Source organism: Chaetomium globosum, genomic scaffold, assembly GCF_000143365.1.
Source record: "Chaetomium globosum CBS 148.51 scaffold_1 genomic scaffold, whole genome shotgun sequence".
Lineage (NCBI taxonomy): Eukaryota > Fungi > Ascomycota > Sordariomycetes > Sordariales > Chaetomiaceae > Chaetomium > Chaetomium globosum.
The window spans coordinates 1,546,560-1,561,676 of NT_165976.1; the positions used below are offsets into that span (position 1 = coordinate 1,546,560).

General features: G+C 55.1%; 6 protein-coding genes across 6 annotated transcripts in view; 4 read left to right on the forward strand and 2 right to left on the reverse strand.

Annotated features, from left to right (window-relative positions):
• Positions 1–820: 820 nt before the first annotated feature.
• On the forward strand, positions 821–1,486 carry CHGG_00518 (uncharacterized protein; the record flags this gene model as incomplete). The annotated part of the gene is made up of 5 exons (XM_001219738.1): positions 821–831; positions 887–920; positions 976–1,047; positions 1,098–1,376; positions 1,463–1,486. 5 exons carry the CDS (start codon positions 821–823, stop codon positions 1,484–1,486), a joined length of 420 nt encoding a protein of 139 aa, XP_001219739.1.
• A 1,719-nt stretch (positions 1,487–3,205) lies between these two features.
• Positions 3,206–4,072, forward strand: CHGG_00519 (uncharacterized protein; the record flags this gene model as incomplete). The annotated part of the gene is made up of 1 exon (XM_001219739.1): positions 3,206–4,072. The coding sequence occupies one exon, from the start codon at positions 3,206–3,208 to the stop codon at positions 4,070–4,072; it is 867 nt and encodes a 288-aa protein (XP_001219740.1).
• A 1,104-nt stretch (positions 4,073–5,176) lies between these two features.
• On the reverse strand, positions 5,177–7,342 carry CHGG_00520 (uncharacterized protein; the record flags this gene model as incomplete). The annotated part of the gene is made up of 7 exons (XM_001219740.1): positions 5,177–5,526; positions 5,743–6,003; positions 6,058–6,264; positions 6,336–6,420; positions 6,510–6,583; positions 6,718–7,027; positions 7,307–7,342. 7 exons carry the CDS (start codon positions 7,340–7,342, stop codon positions 5,177–5,179), a joined length of 1,323 nt encoding a protein of 440 aa, XP_001219741.1.
• Positions 7,343–8,599: 1,257 nt separating this feature from the next.
• On the reverse strand, positions 8,600–11,542 carry CHGG_00521 (uncharacterized protein; the record flags this gene model as incomplete). Its single annotated transcript, XM_001219741.1, has 1 exon — positions 8,600–11,542. One exon carries the CDS (start codon positions 11,540–11,542, stop codon positions 8,600–8,602), a length of 2,943 nt encoding a protein of 980 aa, XP_001219742.1.
• An 844-nt stretch (positions 11,543–12,386) lies between these two features.
• CHGG_00522 (uncharacterized protein) lies at positions 12,387–13,376 on the forward strand (the record flags this gene model as incomplete). Its single annotated transcript, XM_001219742.1, has 3 exons — positions 12,387–12,634; positions 12,756–12,926; positions 13,085–13,376. The coding sequence occupies 3 exons, from the start codon at positions 12,387–12,389 to the stop codon at positions 13,374–13,376; spliced, it is 711 nt and encodes a 236-aa protein (XP_001219743.1).
• A 1,516-nt stretch (positions 13,377–14,892) lies between these two features.
• Positions 14,893–15,117, forward strand: part of CHGG_00523 (uncharacterized protein) — a gene marked incomplete at both ends in the record, with an annotated part of 800 nt that continues 575 nt past the window's right edge. The window contains one exon of the mRNA XM_001219743.1: positions 14,893–14,987. Coding sequence (XP_001219744.1) covers positions 14,893–14,987 — 95 coding nt within the window. The remainder of the gene's footprint in view (positions 14,988–15,117) is intronic.

Consider the following 15,117-nt stretch of genomic DNA (forward strand, 5'->3'; position numbering starts at 1 on the left):
CGTTGCCAGTAATTAATAATGATTCATGAGAGCCCCGCCTCCCTCAGGTCAGCTTGCCCGCGGCGCGTTAGACAGCACGGAACCAGGGGCCACAGAACGTGTATCGCGGGTGCTCCAGAGTGGTTTAAGGCACTGCGAGGCTGGGGTAGATTGGCTGAGGTACAGATCGGACGAAATATGTAACCAGGTCCTCCCACTTGAAGGTCACTCTCACTCTAAATACTCTAAATGCGAACCGCGGGATGACCAACCGAGATGATTTGATATTGACCACCGTCTAATCGGATGTTTACTGAGCGTGGGGAGGTCCAGGCGGGCAGTTCTCGGGCACTCCGTGGCCGCCTTCGCGGCTCAATCAACATCCGATGGAGACTTTGAGCCCGAACCCCAGCCAGGGAAGCGGTAGCATTGTGAGGTGCCGTCGTTGAGAACGGCCGAGCACGGCTTTTGAAAGTTAACAGAGCGGGTCCAATTCCATCCGCAGTATACTGGCGAGATTTGAATTTTGCCGTCGTTTGCGCTTTCTTTCAACTTGCAAGTGGAAGAGATGGAGACGTTGAGTGGAAGAATTGGGTTGCACCGTTGGCAGGTAGGTGATTCGAGCTCGTTCAGGTGCCCGGCCCTGCCCCCTCAGACCCCGCCAACAGAGGGCCCGTGCGCTAAAATTAATCCGTTCCTCAGGCCTCAAGGGGAAATGTCGTGGCCGACCTGTGAATTGAGCAGCACAATGCACTGACGACGAGCCCGGTCATTGAGCTCACTCCCCACCTCCACCGCCCGACGTTCAACTGCCAGAGAAGGGTGGCTTCCTTCCTTCATCATGGCTATCAAGTAAGGTCGCAATCCGCATCCGGTTACTTGCTCAAGCTAATTGGAATGATGGCAGCTACCTAATTCTCCTTTCTCGGCAAGGCAAAGTGGTCAGTCCATTTGTCCTTTTCTCGGTCGACTGCAACGAAGCTCACTCAATCACAGCGCTTGGCCAAATGGTTTACCACGTTGTCCCCCAAGGACAAGGCCAAAATTGTCAAGGACGTCTCACAGCTCGTTCTAGCGAGGCGGACGCGGATGTGCAACTTCCTCGAGTATAAGGGCAGGTGCCTCTCGAATGTTGCATCTTCGCCCGCTGGCTAACTTGGTTGCTAGACACCAAAATCGTCTACCGCCGATATGCGTCGCTATTCTTTATCGCCGGTTGCTCCTCCGAGGACAACGAACTGATCACGCTCGAAATTATCCACCGCTATGTCGAACAAATGGACAAGTACTACGGCAATGTCTGCGAGCTCGACATCATCTTTTCTTTCACCAAAGCTTATTATATCTTGGACGAGCTCCTGCTGGCCGGCGAGCTGCAGGAGAGCAGCAAGAAGAACGTTTTGCGGTGCATATCCCAACAGGATGCGTTGGAGGACATGGAGGTGGGTGCCCCTTCCCCGCTGCTCACTTTTTCTCCTCGCAGAAGCGATTCTTTTTCGTCATTTAGTGGCTGTGGCGCTGACGTGCCGTCTTTCCCACTCAGGTCGAGGACGAGGTGACAAAGATCATGTAACGGAACAGCGACGCTGGACCCTTACCGATCTCTTTACTCTCCTCGACGATGGCTACTTGAACGCGGCGGTAGAAGTGGACGTTAGCTGGCGCAGTAACTAATTCCAATTGGAACTTACAACACAGGCAGATGAGCAGATCGAGAGCATATTGAAAGAGGGGGGGTTTCTGTGAGCGGCAGTTGCATACCGTTCTCACGAACACACCGGCCGAACGCGGCAGGTTACGGTTACGGTGTTACACGGCGTTGCGGTCATTCCAGGCGTTATGGAGTCAAGCGGAGCTGCAACATCTTCGGGGGCGTTGTTGTCCACGGCAGACAGTGCTACATATTGGACTACATTTACCCATCAGGAGGGAGCAAACTCCTTTCGCAGCATTCTCAGAATCTAGATATGGGAATTGTAGATAGAAATCACCAGTGTTCGGCCTAGCACGGCCGTGCAGCATTGTATTACCCTCACAAACACCGCAGGCAAGTCACTGGCAAGACCAACGATCGAGGCTGCGATGTGTGTGCTTCGACCCCCCTCCCCACATCCGGAAGCGCCACACAATCCTGCCAGTCCAAGGGCGTCCTGGTCGCACAACCAACACCATGTGGATGATTGGGATGATTACAAGCCATGGCTTGAGCTCTGCAGATGCTCGTGATGGCATTCGGAGATGCCTCGTGGGGTTTCCCGGCTATCTCATTCGCTTACCTAGCAGCATCAGCCGGGAGCGGTGCGGCGGAGCTCTCGGGATAAAGGGGTTGCGGCGGAAGACGAATGCCGATCGTTTTACCCCGTGTTCCTCCCGAAACCGGGATTTGCGCTACAGGCCCGGCCAAGGCCATGAGTGGGTAGAAAATGACGATGATGCAACACGAGACAACAGTCGCAATGAGGGCGATTGCCGACTCTCTACCGATTTACCGCCAACTGTCGCAAACCCATTCGACTGGTTCGAGTCGTCGCTGTCTCCTGTCAATCCCGCTATCACCCCTTCTTTTAGACATCGATAGGCCAAGAACCGTCCACGAGCCGGGAGCATCTCGGCACTCACCCCACGCCCCAGGCTTTGTTCACTCCGTTTGGCTCAAGTATTACAGCCAAGCTTGCGTACCCCCGCTGTTCCCGGTTTCTCACCAAACATCCCTCTACCCATCACGACTGCTTCAATAAACTCCAAAACACCCCGCAAACTCACGGCGTCGCGGGTGTCACTTGGAGATCCCCCGTTGGTCTGACACATCGTCCCGACTACTTGGTGTTTCTTCCGGCACACTCCCTCAGTAGCGACGCTCCACATCACCGACGTCACTGCCCATGCTTTGAATGCCAACTGTCACCCCACAACGACTTAACAAAGGGCACTTGGGCTTGACGGTAAGATGAAGGTATCAACTACACCTTCGGCCCACACGCATGGCCCGTCGTGCTTATGGATGAGACTCTATTAGTACCTATCACTTCCATCATTTGACGCAGTGACGAGCGCGCTCAATTTCGACACGCCAGACTGCCATGTCACCGGCAGCTGCGACCTCTACACAACCAAGGCCGCTGGTTCCGATAAGAAGCTATATAAAAACATTCAGCAATCGCTGGAGTCGCAACATGCCGCCCTTCTCAAATTCGGGGCGTCCCTGTCGCCGCCCCAGCGCGATTCCATGGCCGCGAGCCTTAATCTAAGCCGCTCGTCGCCGTTCGGATCGTTGGAGGAGATGTCAAACCGGCGCACATTTGCCTACCTGATCGCGACCCTGAATGCGTCACACCCAGACTACGACTTCTCGCACGTCCTCCGACCGGCCGACTTCAAGCGCGAGCGCGTGCTGCGCCGCGTCATGGGACAGATCGATAGCACGCTGAGCAGCGTGCGGCCCAACTCGACCCTCCTCGATGTTGCCGCGCCGCGCAGCTCTCCCGCGAAGCCAACCGACTTTAACACGGGTATCTCGAACGCGCCGGCATGGGGCCCGCAGATGTGGGCTATGGTCGACAAGGAGATGATGCTCAAGGACTGCACCGTCTTCTCGTACCAGCCCGCCGACGACCCGTTCGACGAGGAGGAGGGCGCCATCTGGGCGCTGCATTACTTCTTCTTCAACAAGGCGCTCAAGCGCGTGTGCTACCTCTACGTGCGGGGCGTGCCCGTCATGAGCCACAGCCCGCGGATGACGGCGCACACGGCCATAGCGCGGAACATTCACAGCCTGTCGACCTACAGCGACGACGACATGAACGACAACGACATGAGCGATGACGTGGGCGCGAACAAGCGCGCACGGTACTGGCTCGGGGACAAGTTCGCCGAGCGCATCACGGCGAGTGATGACGAGTTGGACGACGGGTTGGTGTGGAATCGCGACGCAGACGGCGATGTCAATTTCCAATACGACGTAGAGGACGACGACAGTTTCCCTGGAGACGAAGAGCGTGAGGGAGACCAGAGCTATGGAGATTGGAGGAGGAGCAAGAGCCCAGTGAGAGGGGTTAGCGAGGATATTGCTTCGAGAATGGAGCTCGACGTTTGAAACAACAACTCTGCTCCGGATTCGCCACTCGGTTCGTTTTTCTTTTTTGGCTTGGCTTGGCTTTCCTTTACTCGGCCCAATTATAAAGGGTGGGCCCCTTGATTTCAACAGTTTCTTTCCCTTTTGTTTGTTTCATCTGTCGACATTTTTGTGGATTTCCATAGGCCGGCTTCCGGGAGGTTGTATTGAGTATGTACTGGACCGGACGGGAGGTACGGGACGGCTTATTTGAAGGGCAGGGGGCACGGAGCATTAGGTTGGGGAGGGGGGCGCCTGGTCAGGTTCATCACCGGTCAGGCAGGACGGGAGGCAGCTGGTATATATGTTTTGGGCGCGTACCAGGCGGCATCGGTTTTTTGTTTGGCTCCTTGAGGCTTTGGTTCCAGGTCGGTGAGAGGGACACTGTGGATCGGAGTTCCTGGAGCGTCTTGTATGGTTGGTTTTTTGCCTGCATCCTATGAAGTGATGACTTACGCAGGAGGCGGATGTTATTGGCCTAGTTCAATATCGCTGTTTAATCAATGTTACTTCACACTGCAAGAATACTTTTTGATCGAATAGCTTGCGTTATCTGTGTTCCAGTTTGATCTGGGATGAGTAGCCTTTCCAATAATACGACGTGGATGGTAGAAGTCGGGAACGGGCTAGCACCACGAAGCCGGGGTATCACCACAGAAGTCGGGAAATGAGGTGATTCGAAGGAGACAACAACACAAACAAATAAAAAGTCCAACCGGCAAAATCAGGCCAGGGGAGGGGTAAAACCGTACATAAACAAGCATGGTGACCACATCCCTTCCTTCCGTCATCATCGCAAACGCATCCCCAAACACCATACCTTGCCACCCCCTTCCCTCCCAATCCATCCCTTTCCCTGACAACCCACAGCCCCGGCCTGGCTTCCATCCAACCCATCCAACCTAATAACTAGACCGTCATTTAAACCATGGGACATGAGCCAGGCTGGTCCGGTGCGGTATGGGTATGGTATGGTACGGTATGACCATCATGCTTGTTCCACGAAGATTGGTATAAAAAGAGGATCTCATGTCTCAGGGGGTTGCGATCCCTTCGCCCCGGCCCCACCGTCCGTCCCGTCATTTATCATGCATCTCCGTTCTTCTTCTCGTTGGCCTTGCTGTCCCCGGCCGCCTTGGTTTCCGACTGCTGTTGCGGCGGCGTCGACGAATTAGCGTCCGCCGCCTTCTCCTCTGAGTCACTCTCCTTAGATGTGCCCTTGGAGACCTGGCTGACGAGGTCGTTATCTTCCTCCGAGTTGTCAAACATCTCAGCGTCGTCCGAATCGGTCAGAACCTCGGTGCCGTCGCCGAGGAAAATGACGCGCCCCCTATAGCCGCCAATTCCAAAGCTCTTGCCCTGTTTTTGGTCCTCCACGTCGTAAGCGCTGTCGCTCTCGTCGAAACCGTGGTGCACACCCGGGCCCCGGAATTCGGCTAGAACGGACGAGAGGCAGAGATTAGCGACCTGACTAATTAACCATAGAGAGATCCAGCAACCCCACAGGGCAAGCGGCGGGTACGAACACACCAGGCAAAGCAGAGGTCGGGAAGCGACAGGGAGGAAAGGCAGGTAGGTATATAGGGCTGATAGAAAAGGGAGGGAAAAAAAACAGATGACAGGCGTGCTTCAAGGGGATGGCGTATCCCTACCATATTCGGGAGGAGCACAAGGGCCATCTCCATTAGCAACCCGTTTGGCTATCTCCTCGTACCACTCCTCCTTGGTCCGGCCCCTGAGGAATCCAATGATGATCATGGTCATGTTATCACAACCCACGCCGCCCGTTTCCGAGTTGGACGCTAAACAATTGTCCATCATGTTTTCGCAGATCTTGTCCAAGTCTTGCTTGGCGGCAACCCCACGCCTGACAAACTCGATCACGGCTTGAGACGACTGGCAATCCCAGATACCTAGCAAGATGTGTTAACCCCCGCATGCTGTGCTGCGGACCTCTGCAAACTCACCATCGCAAGCAACAACGAGAAACTCGTCGTCGTCACTGATTTCGTGGACCACAACATCGGGATAGGCTGTGACGATTTGTTGCTCGGGTGCCAGCTCGGCACTCTTCTTAAATTCGAAATCACCGATCGCTCTCGACAGAGCGAGGTTTCCGTTCACGCGGCCGAAGTCGACAAATCCGCCCGCAGCTGTGATCCGTGCCTTCTCGCCTACAACCCCGCAGCGCATCCGGTCAGCAACGAGGCGCTCAAATCTCAGACGAAGGGCGCGGCCGACGCACCTTCATTTTGTGGCTTGTGGTCGAATGACAAGGGTTTCGCTCGGCCCTTGACGCCCAGCACGCTTCTGGAGTCGCCGGCATTTGCCTGTTGGAGTCGAGTTGTGGTTAGCAGAGTGGGGGTTGCGCGGGGGCAGGCAGCAGGGGGTGTGGGGGAAATTGTGCGAGAAAACCAACAATGTAGATTTTGTCGTCGGTGATCAGTCCGACGCAAGCTGTGCAGCCTGAGACTTCATCTTCGTACTTGGGGTCTGCTCAAAAAAAATCGGATCAGTGGTTGGTGTCCAAGCAACAGAATATCCGGTGGTGGTGAGGGGCCGCCCGCGATGGACCCTGGCCCTACCACCCCGACCTTGTCTACCGGGACCACCGGGCACTATCATACCGTTGAGAATGGCTCTGTCTGTCGCCAGGAAACCGTCCTTTAGAGCTTGTTCGTAGTTGCCCGCCTTGAACGTGTCTTGCTTCGCAACAATGCGGTGGATATTATCGCCGGCGAAAAGCGCAACGTTGCTGCCGCCATGACCGTCGTAGACGCCGAAGAAGGAAAGTTGGGAGGCATGCTCTTTGGCGGCCTTCGGGTTGTCCTCAAGCAGGTCGAGTTCCGCCGTGTGTGCATCCTCCATGCTTATGCGCCAGCCCTGCATGGCCGACAGGCCGTAAAAAAGCCGTTTATCGCCGCCATTCGCCGATGTCTAGAACAGGAGCACCATTTCCGTCAGCAGCCATTTCGACCCGAGAATGAGTTGAAGAATCTAGTGCAAGCCTTGGAGAACGGCATCGCTGGCGCGGCCCGAGAAACAGCGGCGCAAATGCAAAACCGGTGGCAGAGAAAATCGGCCGAGCAGCGAGGCATGTGAGCAGCGCGGGTCCTGGGGAGGGGCAACCGAGCAACTACGGCGCGCGATCCGAGCACAACGCCGACCGACATGGCAGACGCCGAGGCTCGCTCTCCTGGCAACGAGAACACATACCTTCTCGACAACGGGCTCAGAGAGTGTCTGGCCCATGGTGATGTGGTGTCGAAATGCGATTCGGCAGCAGCGCGGCTACCAGTGGGGTGGAGGGGTGGTTTTGTCGTGGAAGTGGGCAGAGAAGGGGGGTGGCAGGCAGCGAAGGACCCAAGATGAAATTTTCTCGGCGGGCGTGCGAGTTTCTGATGACGTTGAATCAGATGTATTGGTTAGGCCCGAAGCAAATTCGACGTGTTGTGGTGCGACCCCGCCAAAGACTCTTCTCGCCCTTTTTTGTGCCTTGGATTTCCCTTTCGCTGCCGGTGCCGGGTCACTGGGCGGTTTGTGTTGCTCGTGCACGGAGTAAATTTGGGTGCCCAGGCGGTGGTGGAGCGGGGTTTGGCGCGGGCGTGCCTGCGAAGTGCTCGTTTTGGCGTGGCAGCCAAGGGGGACTGTGCAGCTGACAGACAAGGCGGACGCAGATGAGTCGTCACCAAAGCTTCCTCCGCCCCTTTGTAACAACCAAATTCTTGATTCCTAATTCGTGATTAGGGTAAGTAACCCAGAACAGTTGACAAAACGGTGGGAAACAGCTTGAGGGTTGGTGGAGCTGGTCAATTGTTGAAGTGAGGCTACGTAGGTACCCAGATAGGTAGGTATTTGGGTGGACTGATCGCTTGCTTGTGAAGATGTGAGTTCGGAAGCAGGGCTGCGACAAATGTTGTGTCGGGTACATTACGCGTAACTCTGTGTACATGCACGCATATCCTTCTTTGTGGCTGCTATCTGTATGTAGGTACGTAGGTTGGCACATAGGACCTAGGGAGGCTCTGTGTAGGTGCACATAAAGGACCTCCTTGCATTCCGAACCTCGATCTTGCTTTGCCGTCCGTACAGGAAGCCAAGACGGCGAGATCCCGTGTTCTCGCGTGATCGCTGTCAAGTCCCCGGGCCCAGCTCCAGCCAACGGTCTGGCCTCTTGTCCCCTTGCCATTTTGGGCCACCACAGTGCGCCGAGAATGCGGGGGGTAATGCTGAGACCTTTTGGTGCAATCTTACCTACCCTAGGAAGCGGGCCAGTAAGGTTGTTTTCACCGTGTCGATACAAACAACACCATTTTGGGGCCATTTTTCGACCAATACAGTACAAATTACAATGTCACTCGATTCGATGTCCAAAAATTACACATAAAGCAAGACGATTTCCAGTTCGCTGTTTTGCTCCATTATATGCTGCCCATTATCCTTAATTTGCCACACTACGTATCGGAAACCTCAAATCAAAAAATCTATCTGACTCGCATCCAAGTCTCGTCATATGAACACGGCATAATCCGACCTACTCCCTGCTGACCGTAAAGAAACTCCGTTAGACTGACTTTTCCGTGTCAACCCCGACCTTTCCTGCATCTTCTCTTCTCCTGGCCGAACTGTCGGAGCAATCCCCTGAGAGGAGGGCCCAACCGATGCCTCCACTGCAACCCCCTGGCCTTCTTTCTCTTCATCTTCGCCCCCTTCCTCCCTCTCAGGCATTCTCGCCGAAGACGCAATTTCCGGTAACTTCATCGATGTAGCCGTATCGCGGCTTGTGACGGCGGGCGATTCCTGGAATACCGTCCAGTTCTGTTGCGGCTGGGACGTGGATCGACTTAAGGCCAGGCTCTCGACCGTCTCATCCGCCCACTCGTCTGCGGTGGGGACTGTCGACCACGTCCTGGACGGACGGAAAAGGTTGTTGCCCGTGGCGCCGTCGTAAATATCCAGAGAACCAGTAGGGGCCCCCTCGCGGATTGAAAAGCCGGACGTGGGGTCATCGTCCACGTCGAGAAGGCTCGGGATCGGAGTCGGTAAGGTGGTTGTCGTATCACTTGTGTGCAGTGGTTCTGTGCCCAGGTGCCCGCGGGCTCCGCTCCCGATTGGCCCGGTCCTAGTCGGCGGCCGGCTGAGGGGGGCTCGGCGAGGAAACTGCGGGAGTGGGAGTGTCTCTGGCCCTAGGGCCGCCACCCCGTTTGGATCGTTCTCTTGCATGGTCAGGGTAGTTGATGATGGCTGTTCGGTAACCTCGGAAGTGAATGTGTCAACCGCCAGCAAGCTAGGTTGCTCGCTCAACCTTTGCATTCCTAGCACAAGTTTGGTGCCGTACCGTTTCCCCTTGATTCCTTTGAGCCATGGCCAGGACAGTTTCCGAGCCGCCGGCGCAATTGGGTGATATGGCGCCCTTGAGTCTAACCTGAGGGGCACCACGGCCATCTCTGGAGCCGTTTGAGATGAACCGGGCCGATGATTTGAGGCGGTCTCTGTGGGTGATGGCGAAGCCGTATATGGCAAACCAGGGGTTTGTAGAAATTCGGGCACGTTGATTTCGATTCTGTCCCTGAATGTCTGCCGACTGTCACTCCCAACCGACTCGAGCCCACGAGAATCGACCAGGTCGCCAATACTTTTCTCGGTAATGGAACTTAGTGAGCTGTTAACTTTACCTCGTGTCCCCGAACGCAATGTGCTCAAAGCTCCACTGACAATGGCCGGAAGACTGACGCCTTCTTCTGAATTACCAGACTCAGGGGCAGGTTTGTTGCGAGACGGAAGTGATTTTACCCCTCCTCCTGGCCGAGAAAGTTCCGGTCTTGTCAGAAAGACGGTTCGTGAATTGAAATAACCCTTCTTTTCGGACCCGAAAACGTCATCGGCCGAAAAGCTCTTGCCGAAGCCTTTTGAGAGGTCCGGGAGGGAGTGAGAAGTATGCGGGCCATCAGACTTTGTCACAAAGTTCCCAGGGAGAGGGCCTGATATGTCACGGGTGCTGAGAGCGGGCTTCCTGGGATTCTTTCGTCGACGGAAGTACCAGAAAAGTGCGCAGACAGCCAAGGAAAGCAGGAGCAGAAGCGGGAGAAGAACCGCCAACAGCACCGGGTTGAAGTTGCTACTAGTTGACGTGGAATTTGCGGATGTTGGCCCGTTGCCGCTCGACGCACGGCGGATAACCACCTCAAAGGATAGGGAAGCTGACTTCCTGGACTTCTTCGACTTGGCCATAATTTTGACGGCAACCGAGGAATCTCCTAACCCCTCCGGAACATCGCCAAAGAGAGTGATCGAGCCAGGATCAAACTGAACCCAGGGAGAGTTAGGGTCTGTCTCAAGAGAAACCTCCCTGTCGCGAGGATTCAGCAAATATGGCCGAAGGTTAAAGGAGAACGGTTCGCCAGCGGTGAGAGCAAGCTTGGGGGGCCGGGTGGTGAATATGTTGGACTCGCTACTCGCTACGTCAACCAAAACCGTCAAATTCAGGTTATTGGAAAACGTATCTCGTAGTGTAATAATGAAGTTGGCGGACTTTGCAGCACTGGGCGGAACGCCAGTCAGGTGCCAGGTGTTTTTGTCGAAAGTAAGCCAGTCAGGGATATTAGGCGTGGCAACAATCACCACACTACCGGGAGCTGCGAGTTTTCCATCAACCTTGACAGTGCTTCTTAGTCCAGCATAAGATAGCAAGGCCCCGCGTGTGGTATTCAAGACAACGGTGGTTTTGTCCGCAGCGAGCTGGTGACTCCCAACGACAATGTCAAAATCCAGAGCTGCTCCTGCGAAGCCGACCACATCGGTTGCGATTGCTCGAAAGGAAAAGTGTTGCGGAGACTGCACGAGGGAATCCGCCGGCGGCGTTTGACCAGTGAAGGAGAGACTGTGCGAGTCGAAGGATACCCAAGCCGGGAGTGGTGTATTGTCGGCCATGGTGGCATAGTAGTTGAGAACGGCGCCAGGGGGGTTGGAAAACGTATTCGGATCGAGTTTGAACGAGAAGCTCTTCCCCGGTGTGGATAGAATAGCTGATGGGCTAGAAAACGTGCCGAAATCGGGGGCTTGATTCTGAAGGGGGATCTTTACTCTGGGGCCGGGACTCGCTGAGACCACGAGGGTCGCAGCGAGTGTTGTTGACCCAGAGTCATCTGTGGCCACCAGATTCAGGGGCACGCCGCTCGCAACCCCCGGTACAATGTCGTCTTGCTTGGGAGTCCCAAACAACCGCCGTGCATCACTGTCGATGGAAAGCCACGCAGGAGGATTGGAAAGGGCGTAAGTCATCGGAGAGCCGGACGAGAATGTGGATGGCGAGAAGACGAAGGAGAATGGCCCCCCCAGCCTGGCGACGGGAGGAACCTGGGAGTTGATTGGGAACGATATCACAGGACTCGAGATGGAGAGCGCGGGGAGAAGAAGCAAGGCTGTTGCCCAGATCATAACCGGTGGAGCCATGGTAGAAATCCAGGAGGCTTCACTGGTGTTTCGAGGAGGATTCAATCACCGCTGTGTGATGAATATAATCAAGGAGAGAACATCGATGAGAGTGGGCAAGCTAGCAGGCGGGGATGTAAAAGGCGCGATCTAGAGAACGTGTTCCTGAATCACTGCAAAACTGAACCTTCAAAAGGTGGCTGACGTCGGCGCTCAACCGCTGGAGTTGTCCCTTGGCTCTCTGTTCATGATCATCGCAATGCGAGATTGTCAAGGGAGGGCGGATATCCAGCCATTAAACCGTTGCCCTTACACACCCTCCCTTCTCCGGAAAAGAGGACGAAAGAAAGGGCGGCGACGCCATGGCCAATTATTTGAACAGAACATCGCGAGGCGGGGTTGGCTCGACCAAGAGCATTCCACGAGAATATGCGGGCAATGGAGAAGAAGGGAGGCGGGGGATGAGCATGATGATGATGGGTGCCAGGTGAACAGTCGATGTCTCACTAGGGAGATTCCTCCGTGCCTGTGAACAGTTACTACTGCCCGGTATCACGTTAACTCTCCGGGAAAGAAGTAGGATGGAAATAAAACTCAAGGAGTGTGCATTATCCGCGCTGTTTGTTGGTGCTGGCCACGATTCGATGCTTCATGTCGTATTTTCGGCAAACGGAAATGCAGCCAGTCGGAGGCAGCGGCGAGGGTCACGATAGTGAGAGTGGAGGTGGGAGTCACCGACTCTCGGTGGCGGCGGGTCGGACTTGGTAGGCACGCTCGCACGCAGACCAGACGCAGCCCAACCTGCAATCTTGAAAATTTCCCACCTTCTCGATTCTATTCCCAACAACCGACTCAAAATCACACAATGTCCGAGCAGGAGATATCGTCATCGCCCGAATTCTCCCCTCTTGCCTTTGGCGAGGACCTGGCACCGCTACCGGAATACAAGGAAGCGGGAACCACACAAGTGGATTTTTCAGGACTCCTTGACGAGCCCCTCAAGCTCCACGAAGACCTCAAGTCGGGATGCGGAGGCCAACTTTGGCCCGCCGGCATGGTGCTGGCAAAGCACATGCTGCGTTACCAACGAGACAAGCTGCAACCTGCTAGGATGTAGGTCATAATCCCGTCACTCGCGATCATCGCCTGTTTGTGATGCTTGAGGCCTTTTGGTGGTGCGGGGCAGCTTGCAGCCAGAACAGTCTGCAGTGACTAATTATTTGATTGCTGGCAGACTCGAGCTTGGCGCTGGCGGCGGGGTTGTCGGACTCACCATAGCAAAAGGTTGCGTCAACCTTGACCACCCGCTGTACCTCACAGACATTCTTGAGATGGAGCCGCTGATGCAGCACAACATCTCATTGAACGGACTCGATGATCGGGTGAAAGCCAGGGTGCTTAAATGGTGAGTGGTGTGCCCATCTATGCTGTGTTACCCCTGGAATCATACCAAGAGCTGTGCGAGTCATTCGAGCCAAGGGAAAGAGTTGAGATGTGTTTGAAGCTTCCAATCGGGTGGTTGTATCGGGGGTCAGTTGGTTCTGACAACAAGTGTCGATGCAGGGGCGAGCCGCTTTCGCAGGAAGTCCTCCAGTTCAAGCCCGATATCATCCTCGCAGCCGATTGCGTTTACTTCGAGCCAGCGTTTCCCCTGTTGATGCAGACTTTGCAAGATCTGCTAGCCCTGACACCCTCCGCCACCGTCTTCTTCTGCTTCAAGAAAAGACGGCGGGCCGATATGCAGTTCATCAAGGCCGCCAAGAAGGCTTTCACCGTGACTGAGATTGAGGACGAGGATCGGCCTGTGTTTAGCAGAAGTAGCCTGTTCCTCTATGCCTTTACCCATAAGCAGTGATCTAAAAATTCATATCATAAAAATCTTAACACTCGGGCCGAATCCTTTGCGTGGTGAGAGGCAAATATGTGTGTGAGTATGAGTTTGTGAAGGAAAACTTGACAGGTCGGTTCCCCACAAGGCGGCTTGACGGAAAACCCGTCCAATAATCAACGAAACGCGCGTGTTTGCATGGGGCCGTGGAATGCCGAAGGAGGTTCTGGATTCCCCAAATGGCAAAAAGCCCCAAAGCCTACGACCCAAGGTTCCATCGTCCCACCATCCCACCATCCGAAGCCAGCCCTACGCAGGCGTGGATTTTGGTTAAAATCGTTGTGGATGAATTTGATGGTGAGTTGACTCTTCTGGCAGCGCGTTGGTGCTCGAGCATCGGCGACCCCGGTTGCAAAACAACAGAGGCATATCAGCCGGAAAAAAAAACAGATTCGTTCGAGACAAGAAGAGGGTCTTAAGAGCTTGGTTAACGGGCTGTGCTTTTTTACCCCTGGTGCCGCCCTGAATCCTGAACCGTGCCGTGCCGTTCCGGCAGGCTTCGGATGAACGCTTTGCTTCTTGCCAGCTCCTGCGCAATTCCCTGGGGGCCTTGATTGGGGACTGGGCAAGCTCTGGCCTCCGCAGAGGCCGCCACCCAGTTTCGTTTCCTGTCACCACCCGGCATGCATCAAGAAAATCGAAGGCGGATGGACGTGGCCATCGATTCTTGGGCCGAGTCTGGACTGTGGGTCAGATCGACGTGTCTCCCGACCCAGAAGACTCCCATTGGCTGGGCTGGTTTCCGTTTCGGTGGGCGGTTGGGCTCTGTTCCTGGAATGGCAGGGAAGCGGAAGATTCCCGGTTGTGCCTTGCAGATGCAAGGAACGGCTGACTGGCGCCATTTTCGAACAAAATTCGGATGTGACAGCGCCACTAGCTAGGGGAACCAAAATGTGACGCCGTGCCCCTGCCAAGCTTGTTTGTCCAGTACCCTTGCAGAACACGCAAGATCGGCAAATTTCCCCGTGAAAAGGCGGATAGGCGGAGTAAACCTATTAACGGCAGACGGAAATAGCCATGTAGCATGGCGGAAACTCGTGATAGTGAAATGATGAGACGCAGCCAGGGGCCCACGATTTCCAGCTCTAGTCTAAGTCCCGGGCTTCGCCAAGTCTGCCCTCGCTTGGCCACCCAGAAGCTGGGAGACCTTTAAGTTTGCTCTGCGCTCTTTTGGCTTCAGTCATTTCCTCGTTTGTTTCAACCCAACGTGGACACATTCATTCCTTTTTTGACCTGGCTCAGAGAGCTCACCTTCATTTGAAAATATTGGTTCAAACACTCTAGAGAAACTTATCAACGAAGGATCAAGAGCAACCGGTCCTCATTCTTTCCCTTGACCACGCTCTGCTTCACGTTCATTTGAACTTGCACCATCCACTGGTACACGACTCACCTGCAATCTCCCACGCAACGCGCTTGACAACTATGAAGTCGACCGTGTTTGTCGCCAGCTTGCTGGCTTCGCTTGCCGCTGCGCAGCCCCATGGCCATGGCCACGGCCACAAGCACCGCAGGAAGGGAGCATCACCACAACGGACGGGGGCTAGTCGTGAACTGGGTGACCGAGACCGTCACTGAGTACATCACCGCCATCGTCGACAGACAGCACCACCGAGCTGATTATGCCAAGCACAAGCCGGGCACCACTACCACGCTCTCGACCTCGACTAACCCCCGCTCCCTATGTTATCCCGGATCCCAAGCCCGA